Raw genomic sequence first — 18,231 nt, 5'->3', positions numbered from 1 at the left:
ATACAGTGGAACAACTGGCAGTAAATAAAATAAATGAATAAATGATTAAAAAATATATATTATATAGAAAAGTAAGGTGTCTCACCAACGTTAATATTTTAATAAATACTGTATATTACTTTGGTCATGCAAATAAGACTAAAGTTTTATTTTCTGAAATAATTTTGGCACAAGCGCTGTTGCCTCACAGCGAGAAGGTAGGATATGTTTGAGTTTTTCAGCGTGGCTATTCGTGGAGTGCAGCTTGACACAGCCTGGTTACATAATGGTTTTGTGAACAGACATATACAGTAGATTCAAACCCAACTGTTTAAGTGGTGTGCCCACAGCAACAGACTAGTTGTAGAGATGTGAGCTTTGATGGTGTATCGACAGTGTGACTACACAACAGCTTCTGTGGCCGCCTGCCACCAGGTTCCATACCAGTTTTTTCTCTTTATATTTCTGTACACCCTGCCACCCCATTTGGGACTGAGCGGTATAGAAGATGAATGAATGAATGAATTTTGGTACAATTCATATGAAGCTTGATATCTCAGCCCCTGTTCCTTCTCAGGCAGCCCCTTTCATGGAAACTGAAAACTCATCAAACCTACCAAACTTCACAAATAATACAAAAAATAAGAGAAAAACTTTTCTGTAATTGATTACAAAGTGAGAAAGGTTCAACTGCATTTCCCATTTACTTAGGAAAAGCCATGAAGTATACAGTTAAAAGAAACACAACATGTAACATTATGAACCAGTGTTGTCAGATTAGAGATTACACAGAGACCTGTTTCTGTTATTTTGCCATATTGTTTCTAGTTATGTAGGTGTCTGTGGTTTTCTCTGGTAGCTCATATGATACTTGAAGGCTAAAGGGAAAAGAGGCAGGTTCATGTTCTCTTTTCACTTCAACAAGGGGAAACCACCATCAAACACAAGCATTCAGCTCCTCTGTGTTTAGTGGCTTTACCTGCAGCGTACTACTCTCAGTCAACATGACTTCTGTCAATGGTGAGTACCTTATCACAGTTTAACTAAGATGGTTAAAAGGACATGCCATGTGTGTATGAGTATGTACTGAGGTAAATGAATGCTTGTAAAAAAGGCATTAAAATGACTGTTTATAAAAACACAAACATTAAACCTAGGCATGTTAAAACTGCAACTTTTGCTTGCAGCCTATATGAAATTAAACGGGGAGAGTTACTGTGATGAACAGGAACTAATAACGCTCTTTTATCGACAGCATTTAACAGGTAACATCTGTGTGAACTGATTGACACTGATCTCAGTACGAGAGTTGTTGCAGCTTTTGCATTCACTACTTTGTGGTAACAGAGTAGTGCGGCAACACAGACACGTTTTGTGAGTCTGACCTCATGTGTGCGTAAAGAGCTGTGTTTCTTTAGTCATTTATCAATCATCACTGCTGCGAGGGTAGCACAGCCCTGGCAACCACTATCAGTACTGACAAGAACAAATACAAATATAATTTTTAACAATTAGTTACATTTTTCCTGCAAGAACACGTAAACTGGAGTTTCATCCTGTGGTGGAAGAAGTGCTCAGATCCTTTAACTAAGTAAAAGTAGCAATACCACACTGTAAAAACACTCTAAGTAAAAGTCCTTTAATCATGTTACAACATGATACATGTAAAAGCACAAAAGTATTAGCATCAAAATATACTTGAAATATAAAAAGTAAAAGTAATCGTTATATTAAATGGCTAATCTTTGTATATTATGTTACTGGATTATGATTATTGGTCCATTATTGTATGCGTCACTTTACTGGTATAGTGGAGCTAATGTTAATATGTATACAATTTGAATGACTTTTACACGCTGCTGGGTAGCTTCTGAATTTTTCACCAGAGATCAATAGTCTTTATGCTGTATTTTGTATTATTAATCTGATTCTAAAAAAAAAACAAGTAACTAAAGTTCTCAAATAACTATAGTGGTAAAACTACAATATTTACCTCCAAAATGTAGTGGAATCAAAGTATGAAGTGGCAAAAAATGTGAATACCTAAAGTAAAGTAAAATACCTCAGAATTGTACTTGAGTATATGTATTTACTTTCCACTACTGGTTTATATCACATTCAGACTAGAGGTGCAGTCTGGACTGAACAGTGTCAATGACACTGTTATGATACTTAATAAATAACAACCACTACTAAGAGATTTTTATAAAAATATGAAACAAACTTTTTTTGCGCTAACTAATATTAAGAAACCCCATTTACACTGGCTACACAGAAAGCCTGACACTTCTATCAGTAAACAAGACGTCACCAATACTGTGAAAACAGTCAAAACAGAAAATATGACCAGTGGCCTAACATTTAAAGGGAAATTCCACCGATTACTGGGCTAAAGGTTAGTTAACTTATAATAAGGAGTATTACCCACCCTGTGAAAACAGTGTATTGTCTTATATAGATCTGGACGAACTTTGTTAAGTTCAAGAAATGCTCCTCTAGTTAGTTTGGGCTTTGAAACGACACTTTTATAACAGAAAGTGTGGGTTACAAGTTTCAAAGATGTAGACATGTACCAGGCAGGTACAGTCTGATGAAAAGCTGCTACTGGTTGCATCAACATTTTACGAGTTCGATTACATACTAAGGACTAAAGGTTAGGGTGTTTACCTAAGGTATCCCTTAAACTGCTCTCTAACAGTAGACATGCTGATTGTCCGCACTCCACTGTGCTTATTAAGGATACTGGAAATCATGCTCTTACAATGCACTCCATTTGTTCTTCAGATCTCCAAAGCCCTCTGGTAGCTGTGCTGATATGGCTACTGAATTTTGAGGTAAGAAAAACACACGTGGACAGCACCTCTTGTTACAACTGTAAACAAGATGGTAGTACACTGTTTGTACCCAAAAGAGGTGAAAACAGCAGGTCACCATCCACAGCCCTCTGAGCAGAAGCACCACTGTCTCTTAGAAAATGGTTGGTAAAGGTGTACCAATAAGTAAAATGTGTCAGGGGGCAGGGAAAAGCAGGTAGCACAAGTTTCCTGATTTACATCTGATAGTCGTTTTTTTTTTCATTTACTTGGTGCTCTTATTTTATCATTTCTTCTGTCTATACAGTCTTGCTTGTCTCATTATGAAGAGAATTCCACCACAAACTATGACGACATATACAACGACTCCACTGTGGACTATAGCGACTTTCCTGAGGTGTGTGGGAAAGACTCAAACCGCCAGTTCCGCCTCTGGTTTATGTCTACCTTCTACTCCATCATCTGCATTCTGGGACTGGCAGGGAACCTCCTGGTCATCCTCACCTTCTTCTACTTCAAGCGCCTGAAGACCATGACGGATGTGTACCTGCTCAATCTGTCCTTTGCAGACTTCCTCTTTGCTCTGACGCTCCCCTTCTGGGCGGCCAACTCCATGGCAGAATGGGTGCTGGGCCTGGCAGTGTGCAAATTCATGCACACTATTTACAAGGTCAGCTTCTACAGCAGCATGTTCCTTCTTTGTTTCATCAGCGTGGACCGCTACTTTGCCATCTCCAAAGCTGTCTCTGCACATCGCCACCGCTCACAAGCAGTGTTTTTCAGCAAGGTGTCATCAGCTATCATTTGGGTGATGGCACTGATCTTCTCCATTCCAGAAATGTCATATACCACTATCAATAACAACACCTGCACCCCTTACTCCAGCAACACTGACCAGCTCCGTGTCACCATCCAGACGAGCCAGATTGTTTTGGCTTTTGCCCTCCCACTGCTGGTCATGACCTTTTGTTACAGCAGCATTATCCAGACCCTTTGCCAGGCGCGTAACTTTGAACGAAATAAGGCCATCAAGGTGATTCTGGCTGTGGTAGCTGTCTTCCTGCTCTGCCAGGTGCCTTACAACCTGGTCCTATTTTGGACCACGGTTGTCACAGCAAAAGGGGGGACCAAAGACTGCAACTATGACAACAGACTCCTCTATGCCACTGATGTCACCCAGTCTGTTGCCTTCCTGAGGTGCTGCCTGAACCCCTTTGTCTATGCCTTTATTGGTGTGAAGTTTCGTCATGACCTCCTGAAGCTACTGAAGGACTTTGGTTGCATGAGCCAGGAGAGGTTCTACAGGTATACCTGTGGCAGGAGGAGGAGCTCAGCAGCTACTGACACTGAGACCACCACCACGTTCTCACCTTAAAACTGCTGATGACAGCCCATCCACACCTGCAGACCATGTGGTGCTGCTGGGCATTAGGATAGAAAGCCCGTATCAACAATATATTTTGCATGTACAAGGCAGAAGTTATCATATAAATGATGTTCTTGTGAAGTTTTACTGTTTTTTGTTGTAGTTGTCAAGGTCTGGGTGATCACTTTTTAAAAATTTGATATAGTGTTTGAAGAAATTCAGTGTTAATGAAAAAAAATCTACACCGCTTTAACTTTTATTGCTTTTAGCATTTGAACACCACCCAAGTTAAAGCATTGCGCATTTTGTATTCTTCATTGATTTTGCCATATTTTGAGTATGGCGTTGAAAACTGGGGAAATACATACAGGAGTTCACTTCAACCATTGTACATATTACAGAAGAGAGCGATAAGAGTTGTGCACAAGATGGGGTATAGGGATCACACGTAGAGATACTGCTTGCAGCCAATGATGCATGAAATTTTGTATAATATGATGTCATGGGGTAGGACTGGATAAGTCTGACTTCTTCCTACTCCATTCAAACATGTAATATGTGTAAGCAAACTGATTTTGGATGAGCATTGGTTGGATATGTGTAATTATGTGTGTTGTTGTCATTTGTTCATTTGTTCTGTTCTGCATGTTTGAAAGAATAAAATCAATCAATCAATCATGTACATTAATATGTTTTAATATTTTCTGTATTGTATGCTATTTACATTTATTAAACTTACAGTAGCTGAAAAAAACACCCGGATCAAGACGCGTGATCATGTCACGACTTTGATCACTCACACTTTGCTAAATAGTGGGACATGAAGAACTGTTATTGGTCATAGGCTGTGAAATTTGAGCTTTGGTTGCTACTGTAGGTAAGTAACCAATAAAGCATATACTGTAATCACTATTGGTTAAGGAGGAAAAAATAATTAGAAAGATAAATAATTAAAGTTTAATATGTTAATAACATCATAACACCCAGAAAGGTTGATAAAATAATAATCTCATGGGAAAACTGTCACAGCAGTGAGGGCTTAATGAATCCTGAAGTCATAAATGTAGGCTGCAGCCAGGCTGTGTTGGCCTGACTGTATGTGAAGAATTTTAAAGCAAATCTAATGTTTGACTTAAAGCCAGTGTTATGAACTGTGAGCCAGAAGAATTATGTAATGTCTGTGTTGGTAATCTTACAGTATAAGTTGTATCTGAATTAGATTCAAAGTAAAGACTGCCTTTTAGCAGCATAGAGAAGTGCTGATGTAACTGTGGTTCTGTTATTCTACTGAAGCCTGTTATGATTTATTACCCTAATTAACTGGAATTACTGCCTTATACCGCCATATACCTGAGTATATGTAGTGAAGACTTTGAAGGAATTTAATAAAAGATATCAAGTGCATTTAATTTGAAGAAATTCCCTCAAGGTGTTCCAGAGATACTGAAGACGAAGAAGACGGACATGAGGCCACTCTGACATTGGCCTTTGACATTTTACCACCAAAATCTAATCAGTTCATCCATGAGACCAAATGGATATTTGTGGCAAATTTGGATGAATCCCCTAAAGGCGTTCCTAAGATATCGCTTTCATGAGGATGGGATAGACAGACAGACATACTGTATGTTTCCAGAGGCCAAGTTTCTCAGCCAACTTTTCTGAAACTATTTGACAGAGAAAGGAAGTTCAACATTGCTCAGCAGAGGTGGGCAAGTTATGTTTAGAAGGTCATATGTTAGGTGCCCGTCAGGACAAACATATCTGGGAACATTATTGACTATAGCACTCTGAGAAATTGGCACAGATTTGCCAAGCAGAACAAGGTGGAGAGTGTCCACAGATGTGCTGAGTGTGCTCATAAAATCCTCCCAGTCCTTGACTATGAGTGTGGAAATCACGAGAGGTGTGTTATTTTACAAGTAGTGAGTAAGGCAGGTCTGTTTGCTTCATTAGACAAAAATGCACCAGGGGAATTCTTTATTACCTGATTATAGAGACTCATCGTTTGAGAGTGACAAGTGCTTAGTCCCTCTACATTCCTTTACACAACAAATACCATCATTAATCTAGAAGAGCACTAGAGCTTCAGGTTCAAATGAGCTGAAACACCCAGAACATGCATTACAAAATCATCTGTTGTACTACAGGTGAGAGATCAGAACTATTTTCAATTCAGTAAAATTACAAAATCATCTGTTGTACTACAGGCGAGAGAACAGATGAAATTTAGACTCAAATGCTTTTTTTATGATTTAAGCTCAGAGATAAAATCACTACACTTCAGGAAAGGCTTTGTCAAAGGTGCATGCACATTTATGAGGTGGCAAATAAAACTTAAATGTTCAGTAGCATTAAAAAACGTTACTTGCTTTGTAAAACTGCATCAGCTGTAAAATGAGGGAAATCAGATAAAAAGTGACTGAGTCAGTGAAGGATGACCAGTGACAGTGTAGCACACAGGAATGGTGCAGTCAAACTCCATGTGCCCACTGCAAACACTCTCCTGTCAACATGCACCCACTAGGTGGGTGAAAATGAGTAATAATAGTAATAATAGTGCTGAGTATTATTCAAGCAAGCACATAATTAAAAATATGGAAGAACATTACATGTACAAGTATTTTCTTTAGAGCTGGTTAAGTCATAGCTTTGTGTATTTGTCTGATTTCATCACGACACCCTCCAGCCATAGACTTTACTGTGCTGAGATGACAACATCAGCTGAAGTCATAGGGACAGGTGATCCCTGCTGCTGACAGGCTCTCCGGGAAAAGGGTTGGGCTTCATTAGTAAAGCCATGTAACCCATGAAGAATCAAAGTAAAACGGTGAACAGTGTGAGAGTAAAGCAGAACGACAGCAGGAGGAAATAAGGCAAGTTGATCTTTCTTTACCTTAACTTACGACGACATGCAATAGAATAAGACATAGCTGCAGTAATAACATGCCTGATTAGTCACTGTATCAGCAGCTCTGAACAAATGTATCGACAGTAGCTCATTTTTAGTGGATTGCACTATTTCCTCTTAATTATTAAGGCAGTCTTAAAACTGTTTTAATTTTATTGCAGTATGTGGTAGCATGAACATAAAGCAAATTATGATGCTCCACATGTATGCTGTCATTTCTTAGGACTGAGAAACTTAAAAGTTGCATATGCCAATTGTACTTCATGGCACACACTCTGTTATTAACCAAGGTGAACATTATGAAATGTAGTGGCTTCTTCTCAAAAGTACAAAACCTCTATGAATAATTTCAATTTGCCACAAAACATAAGTAGGGATTTTCATCGATAGACCACTTTCCAAAATGTTATGTTCACCCCCAAAGTTTTGGCTGTTATAGGAAACACTAGTGTAGTCATGGTAACCACCAGTCACTGGGGTGACTCATTGAGCCCCAAGCCTTGTCTGCAACACAAAGAGGGAGTGTGAGGTGGCCACTTCATACATTACACACCCTTCCTCAGCAGCGATTCATGCTGATATCATCACTGAAGTGAGTTACTTACTCAACCGGGGTCATTTTTCATTGAGTGTGTTTAAGCTGGGATTGAGAAATGTGGAAAACCTAATACAGACTTCTATATTCCAGGATGTGTATTGTTTATTTTCTTTATTGACCATATCACCTTTCAAGTGAATTATCGCTCAAGTCCAGTGAATGTCAGTAGACTTGTGCTGCCTTATTTGTAGATCTCTCTAAGGGATTTGACTCAGTGGACCATGAACTGCTACCTAAGCAACTTGGGAATGTTGGTTTCACTCCTAATGCTTTTAAATGGTTCAAATGTTATCTTGAAGATAAAACCCAGTGCGCTTATGCATAGGGCCATAAATCAGATATTCTTGAGATAACCAAAGGTGTTCCCCAGGGTTTCATATTGGGACCTATTGTTTTCTATTTTTATAAATGATTTAGGTAGGAATATTGAACCAAGAATACACCTGTGTGCTGATTCCTCTGACTCACAGGCAGCCAAAGAGCATCAGACTGCATTTCAGTCTTTCCAAATGACTCTACTGAGTTGATGTGATTGATTTTACATGCTCAAAAAACAAAGTTCATGGTCCTCTCAAAAACACATCCACAGTTGCTTGATAACTGTAGCATTCTCACATCTGATGGAAAATCTATTGAAAGAATGTCCTCCTATAAGTTCCTGGGGATGTGGATAGATAATAGGTTTTTATTCAAGGTGCATATTGTTAATCTAGTTAGGAAGCTGAATGTTAAGATTGGCTTTTAATTTAGAAAGAAATCTTGTTTTACTTAAAATGCCAAAAAAAGTCTTGTGGAAACTATTCTTCTACCTGAGACTGATTATGTTATACATACAGGTATATTATAAATGCATACAACCTCCTCTATTTTACAAAGTCTTGCTTCGGTGAACCGTGCATCCTTGTGTTTCATTACAAATGCAAAGTCTCTTACTCACCACTGCATTCTTTAGGCGTTAGTGGGAAGGACATCACTGACCCTTCACAGACAACAACACTGGTATAAAGTGATACTGGCTAACTTCCAGCTTCTCTTTGCACCTTTTTCTGTCTTAGCTCTGCTGGTTACCAGCTGTGCTCTTCATCCAGGTGCTTACTTTTTAATGTACCTTGAATTTTTATGAACTGCGTTTTCCTACTATTGGTCTACTATGGTCATGGAGTAACTTGCAGAAAGATCTAAAGTTGGACACATTCATATCTATTGTAGTATTTAAGGACATCATGAAGAATGTGGTGATGGAGACATGTAGTCCATTGTGTTTATTTTGTGAATGGTTGTTTGTATATTGTTTTGTATTGTTTTTAATATGGTGTAAATGTGTATGGCTGCCATCTTGGCCAGGTCTCCCTTGAAAAAGAGAGATCTCAATAGGACTTCCTGGTAAAATAAAGGTAAAATAAATAAATAAAAATAAAAAAGGTTACATAGGAAAACTTTACAGTGATGAACTAACCTAATTTAAAACAAAACTGTGTGACTGAAGGGAAAAACACTAGTGAAAAACTATTAACATCTGAAAGCTGCTGCAGTGCAAATGCTGGCATTTTGTTGTTTAATCATAAAAATAGTATCTGGAAAAACAAAACTAAATGATGGGATTGGGTCTGTTATTCCAGTGAAGACAGTCTAACTAATCTCTCTCAATTTCTCTCTGCTTGTCCCAGAAGACTGTGAGCTCCCATAACATGATGACCACAGTTAAAGGCATGGCCCACATGATTCCTAATCACGTCCTAAGAGTGGGTCAAACAGTTCGCCTGGACTCGGCACAACATCCCAGTCTCACAAAGCCCTGCAGTAACCATGGTGACCCTGATCTCGACATTTCCTTAGATACTCTAAACCATCTGATCCTAGAACTGGATCCCACATTTGAACCCATTCAGGTCAACAAAAGTCCTACATGCATCAGCCCTCCTGCAGGTGCAGTATGACTGCAAAGCCACTATACACACTGTCTTGTTTCTACACTGCAAACTTTCATTTCTATTTTCTAACTTCTTACTTAACCATATCAACAAGGTCAACAGAGGACAGCTGCCAACTCACAGAGGTGTGACACAGAGCACAGTAAAGCCATAGTAACTCATACCAAACTAACAGTACACACAGCCTGGGGCTCTGGAAATTTGACCTAGCCTTTTGATTTAATCAGTGGGGTAATTGCACCACTACAACAGCTCTGGGATTACAGCCCAGACTGGTACCACACCCTGCACATTATGCTACAGATGAAGAAGAGAAGCTCGCCAAACAGTTTCACATGTGGGTGGTACAGCAGACCCGCTCTCATCAGAAAGTTTGTAGAAAAGTCAACAAAGCATATAAATGGATTTCCTGTTGCTCATTTCTTTGGGGTGGCTGTGTGCTTGTGAAATTGAGTGGTATATGTTGTGGAGACAGGTTTGAAGGAAATCAAGTGACTGATGAGAAAAGAGAAAATTCATGCATTGTGCTGATGAGTCGTCCTTTCCTCTTGTTATCAAACATGATATTTTCCCTTGTAATAATACACACCACAGTAGCTACCTAAGGTCTGACAGATTTGAATATTTCTCTGTAAACATCAGTCATTCTTATGTAAATTTGGTTGCAGACTTTACAGGCTATAATGTTTTTCAGAGGAGATACATGCGCTCAGTGCCCATTAACACAATGAAACAGTGATTTTCAAGTGCACAGGAACAAGTTGAGACTTCTCTAGGTGATCTGGCATTATTGCAATAGCAGAAATGCAGAGTTCAAAGTATTTAGTTTGGAAGGCATGGCCTGAGTTGTGCAAGCAGATACCTGCAGGAAAACTGTGGCTTTAGTGGATGTGTGTTTTATGGAGGCCAAGTGCATTTGACAAAAAACCAAAGCATGAAGTCAAAGAAATCACACAAAATATGCATTATGTAAAATTATGTGCACGTTTCACATGCTTCATGAAATTTCCTGCAATATACTTCTTCAGTGGTTTTGCATTTTGCTCTCCATCCTCAGAATACTCAGATGAAGATGTCTCTCACTGCGTGCTGGTCCCTAGAGGATGTTCTCCCAGGCCCTCACCCACCATGGCCCCATCTCTGTCACCCAGTATACCCATCCCTACACACAGCAGCAGTCTCAGCTGCAGTCCCCACAGCACCCTGGTATTCTCCAGCTCCCCTACATCCTTCCTGCCTCCGCTGCCATGTGGAAGTGCACCCCGACGAAATCGCTCATCAAAGCATGACGCTGCCTTTTTCCAAGGGCCCTTGCGCTTACATTCCAACAGAAACAGTGGTGCCTCTCTCCTCTCCACATCACCAGGCTCAGACACCAGTTACATGATGGGCAGGTAAGACTCAAACACCTGTCACTAGCATACATCTTATATGGAGCAATTTCATAAACTAGCTACAAAGCTCTGTACATATTAGAGGCTGACCAGGGCCACTTCACTAGGTGACTTACTGAACTGATGTTTGTGATTTTGCAGTAAAACAAAAGTTCTATGGCAGTAATACCAGTCATGAACTTGAAGATATAACCACATTCTCAGAGAAAATGTGGGGCGATCTTTCCCTTATGTTTCACTCCAATGTCACAAATTAAAGGATGGAACAAATGTTTCCCCTTTTTTGCTTGGTTCAAGTTCATGTTAAGAGTAGAGGTTGGATCTTAAACATTTCTTTTCCCTCCTTGCATAGCAACCTGTCCTTGACCAGTGAAGATGCTGACTCTCCAGAGTTAATCCTTAATATCCCATCCAACTCCTTCAGTGATGGGTCCAGAGTGAGGACATCAGGAACAGGAACATCTGACCACAGGCACAACCCAGACAGGCCCTCGCTGACAAAGCAAGCACATCTGCAAGAGCTCCACAGCAAAGGAGCACAGAGCTGTCCTGCCTCACTCTCTGGGTCTTTTACTGACATTCCTGTGCTGTTAGTCAATGGTGAACCGCAGCCAGATCTGCACATCCATTCTCCTGGACCAGAAATTCCCCTGGCACAGCCCGTCCTTTGTGCCGACTCAAAACCGCTGTCTCCTCACAGTGAGTCACAGGTGTCATATTAGTTTAGTTTGCTGGCAGCTACTACAGTTTAAACACTATTTGACCCCACTGTCATATTTTTATGACTGTTTAGGTTTCCAAGCCCGTTTTAACGGCAGCCAGCCCTCAATGAAATTCGTCATGGACACCTCAAAATTTTGGTTCCGTCCACATTTTAGCAGAGCAGAAGGTGAGAATCTCAAAACAACACCACAAAGACATAAGGGCTTAAGTCTAGATCTGAATTTATTTCACCTTGGGTGATCTAGCTTTGGTCTTGGGATTTAGGATTCAAAACACACATTTGCAACTGTTACTAAGTGTTTTCTGTGATGTATAATTCATTCTAGCTGAAGCACTGGTAAAGGACAAGGAAGCAGGAACATTTGTGGTGAGAGACAGCACTTCCTACAGAGGCAGTTTCGGTCTGGCCATGAAGTTGGACCAGACGTCCACCAATTTCACTGTTACTACCTACCCAGGTAAACTTTCAGTGCTGTGGTCTGACCTTCTGACTCTTTTTCAGTGACATGCCATTACAAAAAGTCACAGCAGTGTTTGACCAGACACAGGAAAGAGAAGGGCTTGAATGCCACAGCTTGAACATTCAAAGACAAACAGTGTGGCACAGCGCTGCTGTTGACATCAGTCTATGCCTAAAAGGCACAGGGAATCACTTGCCCAATTCTGCTGATGTGAATGGGCAACATCCAGCTATCTGTGGTGAGGCAGGAGACAGAGCTGGTATTTTTCCACCCACATTATACCCTGTGTAAAAACACAAGAAAACCAGCTGTTTACAGCAATTTAAGCAATGGAAGACAAAATGGACCTCACTCACGAAACGTTTTTAGTAATGCAGCATATGAAAGACATGTGAGGAGGCATTTCAGTGTGTGCAGGCTCAGAGTACACTGTCTGTTACATTATTCCTCTGGTGACTTATCCGTCGCCCAAGGGTTTTTAGAGAACACTATTATAATCAAGGGATGTCACAATATATGTTGTGTATATTGTCTCTTTTTGGCTTCCAATTTATTTTCAGGAATAATTTTTAGACTTATTTAAACTTGGTCAAACAAATTTTTTTATAGCTTTAGCCTATAAGACCTTATGAAAGAAATGAATCTAAAATAAGTCAAAGGTTAAAAATTACATTCAAATGAAAGAATATTACTACACAGAGCTTTATATTAAATATGATTTTTAAGAGAGAGCAGAGGTGTGATCATCTTGGTGTTTTTTGTTGTCTAGTACCTTGGAAGCTAATATGGGATCCCATCGTGTGGTGCAGGACAAAAGTAATAAGTCAATCATGAACCATTTGAAACCACCACCAGTGCATTTTATCATGTCACTTTAACATACATTGTACACTCATTTCACTGACTGCATGTAAATCTTGTTTATCCTGACATTTTCCTTTTATTAAAACAGGGGAGAGCGGTACAGATCTTGTCAGACACTTCCTTATTGAATCATCAGCTAAAGGTGTGCGCATCAAAGGCTCTTCTCAGGAACCATACTTTGGTAAGTGCTGCAAATGTCAACAACACTTTCCAGTTTCCCTTCAGAAACACTTCATATTCACTCGCCTACTCAGTATGACGGCAACTCCTGGTCTGGCTGTCTCACTAGATCAGAGTTAGTCATGTCTGGTCTTTTGGGTTGCAAGTGGCAGTGGGTGGATCTTGTTCTTTATTTTAAGATTTGAGTTCCCCGGGTGTGTTCTCACAACCACAGAATCGTTATCAGGGTTTGTGGTGGCTCTCTTTTTGCTTATCAGAGCCTATGGGCTTGAAGAATGAAATGAGTATGCACTGACTTATCTGCTTCCACAGAAGTCGATCTTTAATTTTATTACTGAGATAAAGAGAAATGGAAATCACTTACTATGAAAAATCTCCACAGTGCAAAAAAAGTATACTTAACCAGAATTAATAAGCCTGTTATTTTTAACCTAAAATATTTCTGTCAGTGTGAATTTTTAAACATTTTCCGACCTTTGGTGTTCCAGAATAGGAGGACAGATTTCTCAGTCATACTTGTACATAACCAAAGCTATGATTTGGTGTTACCTTTGCAGGTAGTCTCTCTGCCCTGGTCTACCAACACACTATTTCTGCTTATGCTTTACCCTGCAAATTACGGCTCCACTCTCAAGGTAAGTTCAGACACAAGGTTGCGTGTGTGTGTGTGTATGAGAGGGAGAGAGAGAGAGAGAGAGAGAGAGAGAGAGCACAGAATAATGAGAACCTAAGTCTCTTGCTTGCCTGCACAGATTTGGGCAAAACAGAAGAGAAGGCAAATGACAAGCCAACATCAGAGGACAAGAGTAAAACAGGTGAGAAAATGTGCCTATCCCTACCTGCTTGTATTAACTTAACATACAGTATAACACAAAGTTTAATGCTAAGTTAAGTTTCTTTTCAAATAACACTTCAAAAGTGCCACTTCACTGCAAAGAAAACAAGGAGTATGGAAATGAACTTAAGGGTAAATACATTTCAAAAAAGTAGCCAAAATAATAAACTACATTAAATTATGTTTTTACCTTTTCTTCTTCTGAAGTAGCATGATTCTGCAGTCATATTAATGGCTTGTGCTACAACACTTGCCAGCTGAGGTTGGCTAAGTAACATTGGAAACTTGTTTTTTATCTTTAGGACTCCTTGGAAAGCCATTAAAGATTCCATTTCAGTAACGTTATCTTGAAGCCAATACAATAAGAAACCAGATTAATAACAGGTGTGGTTGTAGGTTTCACTCTCACTATTGTTTCCACTCCAGCCTTGCTAGCTTTCTGGGCCAGTCAAACAATAAAACCCTCCCAGCAGCAGACATTTTGATCCGTTCTGGCAGCAAAAGCACACACAGGTGTAATTAATCATCCTCATTAAAGGATGCGGCATTATATTACATACAGGACCATTAGCTTATTAATGGTACAAATGGTATTAGCCAGGCATAGAAAGTAACTAAGTACATTTGCTCAAGTAGTGTACTTAAAGAAATAGGCAACAATTTTGAGGTATCTGTACTTTACTTGAGTATATTAATTTTGTGCTACTTTATACTTCAGCTTCACTACATTTTAGAGGAAAATATTGTACTTTCTACTCCACTATATTTATTTGAGAATTTTGTAAAGTAATTATAGTAATTGGAATTACTAATAACTTTTCAGAATCAGATTAACTATACAAAATACTCATAAGACTATTGATCCTCAGTGAAAAATTCACAGGCTATTCAGCAGTTGTTCAAATTATAAGTTCTGTTATATATGTGGTCTATATTAATACAACTATGGCATTAATAATGGCACATGGAGAGGGAGCTACGCTTGAGGTTTTTCACTGGTGGAACTGCAGACATAACAACTTAAGATCAATTCACACCAAAGAACGCCTCAATTGATGTATTGCTCAAACATCAAATAGTTCCTTATTACAATGTAGGGCAAGTACAAATTGGTAAGAAACAAACTTTACCTTTACCAGCTGCAACATTAAATTGATGAACGCAATAATGCATCAATAACACACTGTACATATACAAAAAGCATGGCTCCTAACATAACCCCTCTCCCTAACACTGTAGCGTTATAAAGGCTAGAGCTGTAGAGGGGGTCCATGTTTACTTTTAGTTGTGATACTCAATGAAAAAAATTTGGAGACCAGAAGACCATATAACAGGCTGACTATTACCAGCTATTATGGCTTCTCTGCAAGTTTATACTTGTTTAGCATAGTTTTTTGATAAATTACTCTTACTGGCTTTTTACTCACATAGGTTTTATTGTAACTACAGTAACAAGTGTTGTAAACTTCAGCAATATGTTTAAATTGGCCTCCCTATCTCCACTGCAGCATTTCATCTGCTATCCATTCTGTGTGGAAGAACTGAGCACCGCTCTCATTCAAGTGTTTTTATACTGTGGTATATTTACATTTATTTAAGCCAAGAATCTGAGTACTTCTTCCACCACCTTAAGTACATATTGATAGTTCAGTTTATTGTCCTTTTGGAATTTTTTTATTAGCACTTGTTAGTACTTGTCAGGGAGCAGAACGGCCCCAGTCTATTATATTTTATTACTACATTATCATTAATGATGCATTACTCTGTATCTACTCTATATTTTATCTGTGTTGCTGGTTAAGGTGACACTATAATACTGTTATGCAATTTACTGAAGGTAATGGCTTCATTTTTTTTTATTATTTATTGATTTGATTGTTTATTTTGTGTGTAAAATCTGCAAAGCTATTAATAAACACACAGTAGCTGCCAAATAAATGTAGTAGAGCCAAAGTGCAAAATTTATCTCTGAAATATGATAAACTACAAAGTAAACTGAAAAGACTAAAGTACAGTAGAAGTACCTAAAATGGTATTTAAGTACAGTACTTGAGTAAATGTACTTAGTTACTTTTCACCACAACATGTAATAAATAGTCTGTTTTCCCACTGTGAATGAAAAGAGGTTTATTCACCCAACAATCCAGGAGTGTGACTTAATAAAATGAATGGTTTGCATGTGAACTATGTGCATTCAGCATCTATTTCTAACCATTTTATCATGTTTGTCTCTAATATAGCTTACAATTTCATCTACCTGAATGCTGTTTCCACTGAGATGCTGACAGGCCCCTGTGCAGTGCACAAGGCGGTGTCCTCAACACTTAAGAAGACCCCAGGTTCCTTCATACCGACTGTAGTCAACCTGAAGGTGTCTTTGAAGGGTGTAACACTCACAGATATCAACAGAAAGTAAGATAAGACACATCCTGTCAACCAGTTACTGAGATGTTACTTAAATCAAGGTGGCTGTGATATGTGGTTTAGGTGTGCAGCATTTTGTGAAGACTGATCATCTCTAACCACCATATTCATTTCTTCGCAGGCTGTTCTTCAGACGACATTACCCTGCTCACATGCTTAGCTACTGTGGTGAAGATCCAGACAACCGACTGTGAGTATACAGAAAAGCAATTCATTTTGAGAATGATATGCATTTTTGTTGGAAACAGTATTAGATAATATTCAGTGTGGTCACAGTCTGTTTCATGTTGCTAACTATAAAAAAAGGCCTCATAAATCATCAAATCATTGACAGTAAACGGTAACAGGACTCTAAACATTAGACACCTAAATTGTATGTGGCTGTCATTAAAAAAATCAATTACAGTTGTTTTATGATGTCAAAATATCTGATATGGAACATGTATACTGGTCACTGTCAGCATTATTTTTGTTAATAGACATGATGAAGGCAAAAGTCATCTTTTTGATCTTAAACTTTCTTACTCTCACAGGTGGGTGAGAGGTTCCAGTTTTGGTGCAAGGTAATGTTTTGACTGCTTTTGATTGCTTATGTACACTTTGCAATGTGCAATATACTGTAATACACTGTAAATTCAGTGTATTGCAATGATGTGTAGGGGTTTCAGGTTCCAATGCAATTCATATCTTTTGTACTTTAATTTGAAAAAAATCTCTTCACGTACTTCAATTCTGTACAAATGAAATTTAATCTATTTTTTTTTGTCCCAACAGGATGTTTGGCTTCGTGGTGAAAGACACAGAATCTGGCATGGAGAACGTGTGTCACGTCTTTGCTGAATATGAACCCTTGCAGCCTTGCAGCAAAGTCATTGAGGTTATTGAGGCTGCCATAGACACACAAGGACTGAGACAGTTTAAACAGCAATAATGCCCTCCTAAGTAACCTGCTCAATGTAGTGGCCATTGTGAGCATTACTCCTGCCTATGGATGAAACGATTACCAGTGTCACGGTTAGCAGTACCTTTTCAAATTTTAAATAGCATTAAACCCAGGGTTGATTACCACACTTTGAAAAGCTCCCCTACTGAAGAGTTAAGTACTATCCAACATCTAACAAAGTTAAAGTAGCTAGAGTTTTTCAGACACAAGCACAGTATGCAACATAGGTTTGTTTGGGTCATTGAAAACATGCTGAATGCAGTAACAGATTGAGTGACAATACTCCAGAGATTTTTCATCCATCTAAAAAGACTAAGTCTAAAATGTGGGCATATTTTTGTTTTTTTACAAGAGTTTTGAGGGAGACTTACTGCAATTGAAGATGGTTACCCTGTCTGCATGTCCTACAGACAGGGTAACAGATCATGCAGACATGATCTGAAGTAATAAGATGCATTTTTCAAATCAGTATGGCTCATTTCAAAGACAGACTGTGGGGGCTCCCTCTGCAGGTACAACCCAGGATGGCAGCAAAGCTGTTTGAGCCAAGAGGTTGTGTACTATAGCACAGAAAGCGTGTGACAAAAACTGAGTTAACATTGGATTTGCATGTCAGAGATGGAGAGCATAAGAAGCATCCAAAGGACTAAAATTTGACACAGACGTGGCTTTCTTCTTGCTAGACACCTAAATAGTTAGCTAACATGCATATGTCAGCATCATTATCAAGCTAATGTTAGCATTAAATTTTGTACCTTTATATTGAATTATTTTGACTGTCATGACAACATATGATGTAGTCTCATAGA

The 18,231-nt window shown here is 38.9% G+C and overlaps 2 protein-coding genes across 2 annotated transcripts; both read left to right on the top strand.

Moving 5' to 3' along the window:
• Nucleotides 1-917: 917 nt before the first annotated feature.
• On the top strand, nt 918-4,514 carry ccr7 (chemokine (C-C motif) receptor 7). The gene is made up of 3 exons (XM_020594215.1): nt 918-999; nt 2,764-2,813; nt 3,100-4,514. Exons 1-3 carry the CDS (start codon nt 984-986, stop codon nt 4,165-4,167), a joined length of 1,134 nt encoding a protein of 377 aa, XP_020449871.1. The 5' UTR covers nt 918-983; the 3' UTR covers nt 4,168-4,514.
• Nucleotides 4,515-9,340: 4,826 nt separating this feature from the next.
• On the top strand, nt 9,341-18,231 carry LOC109956844 (tensin-4). Its single transcript, XM_020594258.1, has 12 exons — nt 9,341-9,593; nt 10,656-10,992; nt 11,345-11,691; nt 11,786-11,881; nt 12,042-12,173; nt 13,129-13,221; nt 13,778-13,855; nt 13,973-14,035; nt 16,296-16,467; nt 16,601-16,669; nt 17,013-17,042; nt 17,254-18,231. The coding sequence occupies exons 1-12, from the start codon at nt 9,356-9,358 to the stop codon at nt 17,408-17,410; spliced, it is 1,812 nt and encodes a 603-aa protein (XP_020449914.1). The 5' UTR covers nt 9,341-9,355; the 3' UTR covers nt 17,411-18,231.

Source organism: Monopterus albus, unplaced genomic scaffold (genome assembly GCF_001952655.1).
Source record: "Monopterus albus unplaced genomic scaffold, M_albus_1.0 scaffold22.1, whole genome shotgun sequence".
Lineage (NCBI taxonomy): Eukaryota > Metazoa > Chordata > Actinopteri > Synbranchiformes > Synbranchidae > Monopterus > Monopterus albus.
This window is presented reverse-complemented; position numbering and strand designations above follow the sequence as displayed.

Coding starts and splice junctions, on each gene's coding strand:
- LOC109956844 (XM_020594258.1), top strand. CDS start 9,356: ATGATGACCACAGTTAAAGGCATGGCCCACATGATTCCTAATCACGTC. Junction 11,692..11,785: donor AAAACCGCTGTCTCCTCACA/GTGAGTCACAGG, acceptor ATGACTGTTTAG/GTTTCCAAGCCCGTTTTAAC. Junction 13,222..13,777: donor TTCTCAGGAACCATACTTTG/GTAAGTGCTGCA, acceptor TTACCTTTGCAG/GTAGTCTCTCTGCCCTGGTC.
- ccr7 (XM_020594215.1), top strand. Junction 2,814..3,099: donor TATGGCTACTGAATTTTGAG/GTAAGAAAAACA, acceptor CTGTCTATACAG/TCTTGCTTGTCTCATTATGA.